Source organism: Triticum dicoccoides, chromosome 3A (assembly GCF_002162155.2).
Source record: "Triticum dicoccoides isolate Atlit2015 ecotype Zavitan chromosome 3A, WEW_v2.0, whole genome shotgun sequence".
Taxonomy (NCBI): domain Eukaryota; kingdom Viridiplantae; phylum Streptophyta; class Magnoliopsida; order Poales; family Poaceae; genus Triticum; species Triticum dicoccoides.
Genome location: NC_041384.1, coordinates 434,632,281 through 434,638,849, shown reverse-complemented (window position 1 = coordinate 434,638,849; position 6,569 = coordinate 434,632,281). Strand labels below are relative to the sequence as shown.

Sequence of the window (6,569 nt, the reverse complement as noted above, 5' to 3'; positions counted from 1 at the left end):
TTTGAATCTATGGAAAGTGGGAGAAGTTAATGGCATGTGCAGAGAATCTGTGGACAGTGGGAGGAAGTTAATGGCATGTGCAGAGAAGGTTAGCCCCATTTTCGTTGTTACAAATCATTTGTTAGATGCGATTCATACACTGTCATGGTCCCAACCCATTCATACCACACCTTCAACCAAACGCATCCTAAATAGTGTCACAGTTTGTACCTAGTATCTAAAAATATTACCATTTCATCAGCGGTGCCATTAGAAAATTATTTGGCACCGCTTCAGCAGTTTGTGCAGCCAACTTTGGTCCACACATCCGAGCAGTCAAGCAGTAAAATACTAAATCCGGGAAGCCACTCTGACGGCAGGTCCGGAGACGACGAGGACCTGGCACTCTGTATCGCGCTCGAGCGGTCGCGGGTTGATATGGGCAACAGCTCCGGGTCCGGTGCAACGCCACCTGTCGCCCATCGCGGCAGTGTCGATGCCGACGCCAGCCCTTCAGGCCCCACATGCGGACTTGTGAGGCCTGCCTGATCTGCTCCTCCCGCCCGACGACCTCTTCTGCCTCTGGTCGCTGCTTTGCGCGGGCAGCGCTGAGTTCTAGTGCCTGCTCCGCCCATGCAGCAGATGCAGACTCCGGAGTCGGGGGCACGTGCCGCCTGTCGCGAGAGGCGGAGGACAAGGGAGATGACGAGCGGGTCCGATGGGTCTGCGCAGTCCGCCCGCCGCCATCGGGTGCCCGGCAAGGAGGACCATCTCTTCGAGTGGGCGTGCCGCCGATCACTGACTGAGGTGGAGATGAAGGCCCGATGGCTCCGGAGGCTCAACGCCAAGCAGCTCCAGCACGGCATTGAGCAATCCGAGCGGGAGGCGGCGAAGGCAGCGCAGGAGGCGGCGAGGATGGCCAAGCTCAAGCGCAAGCAAGACCGCGTCGTCCGGCGCTTGCAAGGCTACATCGTCATCTCCGATTCCTCCTCCGACGACTACGGGTCTGACAGCTCAACGTGGACCCACCTCCTGCCGCGGACTCCTACAGCCGTGCCGGCGACCGAAAGGGCAAAGGGCCGGCGAGGAAGCGGTGAAGACCCATCTTAATTTCAAGTTTTAGATGTAGTTTGAACGTGTCCGCCGTATTATATGTATTACATGAACTTTGGCTATCTTTTGATGGTCTGGTTGTGTCTTTTGATAAACCGATTGTGCATTTGTATGTTTGCTCAGGATCTATGTAGTTTTTAACAACATTGCATGGTTTAGTATGAATGTAAACAATGTTTTAAATAGCGGGCTATGGGAAATAACGACGGACCTCCAAATCAGCTATAGTGGGCTAAAGCGGGTTATAACGGGCTATTTGTGAAGGCGACCATTTAGCAGCACCCTGCTAAAAAGGTTATAGCGGGCTATAGCGAAGCTATAGCCGGCTATTTAAAACTATGATACTCCCTCTGTTCCTAAATATAGGGTGTATAGTTTTTGGCATGGAAATTAAAGAACACACGTGGAGGAAAAATTTCACAAGTTTTGGGTGACATTACACCTGAGTAATTGACATGAGAAAATAGAGGAGCTTGCCCGATATAAGAAAATGTAATCAAATCCTAAAAAAATATCCAAACGAGTGTTGCACGCAATACATCTTATATTTTGGTTTTTTCTTAAAAATCTAGACACCTTATATCAAGGAATGGAGGGAGTATAAGAAAGGGAATGTGAGATACAACGGTGTGGAGGCGCGAATACATGAAGTGCCCGATCATTGTCGGCGGGTGTGCTCGGACGCGCGTCCGCGGTATGCAAGTCCGGCTAAGAGCATGGGCTGGCCTAATCTAACGGCCGCGCGGCGACTGACCGAATTTTGGCCGGTCGACAGCGCCTAGTGGCCTAAGAATATTCAGAGCACGTACCGATGCTGGTATTACTGAATGAGTATAGCAGAGCTAATATAACATTGTTTTTTTAGGTGTGTACAAATGATTGCTAATTGCTAAATTAGTAAGTAGAAGAAGGTAGTGCATGTGCATGCACGATGCGCGCGCCGTGTTTAGAAGAAACACTGGCCCAGTAGGCAGAACGGGAAGGGGGTCTCCACCGCGGTCCCACCGTCAGTTATGCCCATGCTGCTGCCGCTCCGGCCGCCCTCAAACTCCGGCACCTGCTGCACCCCGGAGCTCGCGGAGGGCTGCTCGAAGGTTGTGAGCGCCAGTGGCATCGGCTCCGCCCATTGCCAGACTCTGACCCCGCCCATGGTCGGGTCGCCGAGCGCCAATAGCGGTGGCGGCGGCGGTGAAGGCGCGGGATGAAGAGGAAGTGCGACGGGAAAGGAAGTAAAATCACGGGAAGGGCACTGCATGCGCTGGCGCTTCTTCTCGGCTGCCTGTTCGAGAAGGTGGAGGGAGGTGGCGTTGGGATCCTCGGCGAGCTTGGAGAGGAAGGACATGAGCCGGTCAGGCCGCCGCTCTGTCGCCTGCAGTCGCCGGCTCATCTTCGCCAGCTGCTCCCCGATGGCCGTCTGCTCCTGCCGCAGCCTCTGAACCTCCTCGAGCAGCGCCTCCCTTCCCTCCTCATCCTCTTCCTCCTCCACTTGGTCTCCCATATTGGCCACCACGTGCTGGTGCTGCTCGCCGCCGCCGACTGCAGACGAGCAGGAGGCGCCAGCACCGGCCTCGCCGCGCTTCTTGCGGCGCACGATGCGCGGCAGCAGGTGCGTCTGGCCGCGCAGGAACGACTCGTGCGCGAACTCCCATCGGTCCGGGTGCACCTTCCGGAAGCCCTGCACAAGAATTCCATCTAATAAGCAAATCAAGCAGACATTTCTTCAAGCAAGTGTACAGTGCACGTGCAAGCTTAGAGTACCCTTCGTACAAGCAAGTACCATTTACAGACCACTCCTTGCTAGGACACCAGAAGACAAAAGACGGCGGCACTGGAAGCCTCACTAGGTAGGATAGGAGTACTCACATATGTGTTGAGCTGGCGGACGAAGCTGGAGAAGTTGCCGTGCTTGAAGAAGCAGGGGAGGAGGAGCTGCGAGAAGCCGGCGACGTCGGTGACGAGGAAGCTGTTGTTGCCCTTCCCCCACCTGACGAGCGCGTCCGTCCTAGGGTCGCACACCATCTGGTACGTCTTGGCCACGAACGGCGCCGTCTGGAGGTCGCCATGGCCGCACCCGATCAGCCCCAGCGCCAGCTCCGTGTGGAGGCCGTCCATCCTGCTCCTATCTATGTACCTCCTGCGTACTTGCCTCAGGCACTGGGAGTTCGCTCCCTCTACTCTAACTCACCCGCACACGTCAAAGTCCCTCAAAAGGCAGGCAGGCAGGCAGGTGTGGTTGCTTGCAGAGAGGGGCCGGGCGCCGCCCAATTAGGCTATGGTTACTAATTATGGGCAGCGTGCGTGACAGGAGGACATGGCTAAACAAATAACCCATGTGATGAGCTTACCTGTTCGGGGTTAATCTATATATATAGACGTCTCTGGCGCTCGGAAAACGGGACAAGTGTCGTGTGTCGATCCTTCACACGGACTAGCAGCATGTCGATCGATCCCCAGCCTTCCTGGCGTCGCCATCGCCTGAGATTTCCGGTGATATATGTGATTAAAACCGTGCCGCCTTTTGGACCGGAGCGTGCTCCAACAGTGCGGACAATGAGCAGGAGATCGCATCAAAACCCAACTGCCTCGATCATCCATCCGGTGTGGTCTCTCTCAAGCTTGCTCCTCTCGATCTGGCCGTGGAGTAGGGGCTAGCAGCTTAATGGTTGTCCGTCCACTTGCTCCTCTCGCACTGTGCTGGTGTTGTGATCGGTCGCTTCGATCGACTGTACACTGACTGAGAAGGTAGTACAAACACCAGCTTGTACTAGAAAAATGTAAGGTTGGGCTCATTCATGGACCAGGTTTAGTCCGTGCGAGCGTGCCACCGGCCGGCGAAACCCCACCGGAAAGGGGTGAAACGGTGTTTGGTCCTCGCAAGATGCTCACTTACGTGTCAATGCTGCACGTACGTACGGCGGATTAATTAGCTAATCCATCGTATATATATCCTCGACCAATCAAAGCAACCCGGGTGGACAATATCAAATGATACTCGCAAAAAAAAAAGACAGTATCAAATGATAACGCGGCAGATATGGACGACTATGCTTGCTCGTAACAAAATATGGGCCGGGCCCACCCCCCTGCTCTTTACGGGATTGATCAATTAAAGTACTACGATGCTATGATGTAGGTGTGCTCTCTTCGAAAATATCTTGTCTCCTCCAAGGCTTTTGTGAGTGGATGGGTATAATTGGGATCAGTCGTGCTGCCTCCTTGCGTTTGGTTGGTCCCCAGACTCGCTGAACTGGTGCTCCTTGACCCTCTTTCAAAAATGGGGATGTTCTCTTGAATATCCACTCATCTTGTGCCCATGTGGTCTTATCAACTACTAGCACTAGCGTAATAATTGAGTACTAATCATAGTTAAACTAGCTAGGTTGCTTAATTTGAATCGGTGGTGGTTGGTGGTTTAATTTGTGAGGTGTTCGAAAATTAGGCAAGTTCATGAATAACTTCGGTAAATAATTTATGACTAGGGCAGAAACTAGCATGCAACAATCTAGCAAACTAAAAGATTCACAAATCATGTACAGCAGCATCACACACAAAATAGCAACTTCAGAGAGAGACATGAACAGATCACGATTGACATATTGTTCGGTACTTGCAGCAGAAGTGATGGTGTTGATAATGATGTTGGCGGCGATCTGTTGTTGACGACGATGGAGACGATGATGAGTAGCACCGTCCGACTTGGACGGAAGACGGCCAGTGATGACGAACTTGAGCAGTCGCGCAGAGAGCTTCCAAAAAACCTAATCCATCCTCTCTCGGTGTAGGATCGCAAATACGAACGGTTCTGGAGACCTGCTCTCCCGCACGCCGATGCACGTCGGCATTTGGAATAGAGTAGACTACGGTGGCTGCACAAGTTGTGAGACGAGGCAAAACCCTAGGTGTTTTTCGATGTGTTTATGGCCACAGCCGGTAGCAGTATATATATTAGGACCAGAGGCGGTATTGTGTCGCGATCACAATCCCAAACTGACTTGGTTTCTAAGTCGTATAGTTGCGGGACAATAAATCATTAACTTGTCTGCCAAGACATAAAAATAAAATGGCAAAAGGAAGTCACGCCCCAGCAAGACAATGGACCGGATTTTGGCGGACCATTCACGCGCATGTCGCATGTATGCGCCGCCTCGCGCCACCACGCCACGCCCCGACCCGGCTTGCCAGGCAAGGCGAGCGAGCGCGCGCGTGTGACCTTCCCTTTCTCTTCTCAACACACCATTTGGAGTGGTGGAGAAAACCCACTATACAAAGAGGTCCAACTCTTCTTCAACTTTCGGGTGGGACTAAACTTTAACACCACCAGTTGCCATTTTATACATGGGCTCATTTGAGATTTCAGATTTTGTTAATGGGCATGCCCATTATTTCTTACAATCCCCCACCAGATCTTAAATACCCATTTAGAGTTTTATCTTTTCCCACCACTTGTTTAATATACCAATGTAGTAGAGACTGTTAAGTTGAACTTCTGCCTAGAGCTTTAAACTACATCCATTCACAAGTTGACAATGGACTATGCCTTGAATTGCTAGTTTTATGTGAAAATGTTTCACTCAAAGTCTTAACCAATACCTGGCTGCCAGCAGGCTACCCTGCGGTTTGGAGCATATACGTCATACTCCCTGGTCTCTTTGTGAGCTTATAGAGATCACCCAAATCTCATAGACAGTGACATTTACAATTGGAACTCATGTATGTGCGTTCTTTCATGACTGCTCTGTAGGAGAACATCTTTGCTAATCATAGCCAATAGAACCATATTAAGGCATGTTGCCAACCATCCTTATAGCTTTGAGCATTACGACTTTGATAGTTTTGCATCTTCACCTAGAGATGGTCACTTATTACTCTCCTCAGTTAACCAATAGCTTATTCTTCCTAGATCCTAATTCACGGGATCTCCAATCACAAAGGTTGGGTTACTACTATGGTGTAACATCCATGGGTCTCATACCCATCTCCCTTGATGCAATATCTATCGCATTTCATGATAGTCCCTTTGTAAAGGGATCTGCCAGGTTTTTGTCTGTTTGAATATACGTAACAGTTATTACTCAGGAGTTGTTTAACTTCCTGACAGACTTCAAACGTCTCTTCACGTGTCTTGATGACTCCGCATTATCCTTAGAATTGTTCACTTTAGCGATAACCATTTGGTTATCACAATTCATAAGAATAGTCGGTACAGGTTTTTCAACCATAGGCAAGTCCATCAAGAGCTCACGCATCCATTCTGCCTCAAAAGTGATTGTGTCTAAAGCAGTTAGTTCTCCTTCCATAGTTGACCTCGTCAATATGGTTTGTTTGCAAGACATCCGTGACACTGCGCCACCTCCCTGAGTAAATAGATACCCACTTTTTGCCTAGAGTACATCAACATCGGAGATCCAATTTGAATCATTGTATCCTTCTAGCACAGCAGGATGCCCTGAATAAGTAATTTCGTAACTCATAGTACC

At 50.6% G+C, this 6,569-nt stretch overlaps 1 protein-coding gene across 1 annotated transcript; it reads right to left on the bottom strand.

Annotated features, from left to right (window-relative positions):
- Positions 1–1,738: 1,738 nt before the first annotated feature.
- Positions 1,739–3,407, bottom strand: LOC119271592 (heat stress transcription factor C-1a-like). The gene is made up of 2 exons (XM_037553353.1): positions 2,956–3,407; positions 1,739–2,767 (listed from the first exon to the last, which is right to left on the bottom strand). Exons 1-2 carry the CDS (start codon positions 3,202–3,204, stop codon positions 2,039–2,041), a joined length of 978 nt encoding a protein of 325 aa, XP_037409250.1. The 5' UTR covers positions 3,205–3,407; the 3' UTR covers positions 1,739–2,038.
- Positions 3,408–6,569: the final 3,162 nt, after the last annotated feature.

What these genes read in the sequence shown, in the direction of transcription:
- LOC119271592 (XM_037553353.1), bottom strand. Translation starts at nt 3,204, where the DNA reads ATGGACGGCCTCCACACGGAGCTGGCGCTGGGGCTGATCGGGTGCGGC. An exon ending in TCCGCCAGCTCAACACATAT is followed by an intron (nt 2,768 to 2,955) that starts GTGAGTACTCCT and finishes ATTCTTGTGCAG; the next exon opens with GGCTTCCGGAAGGTGCACCC.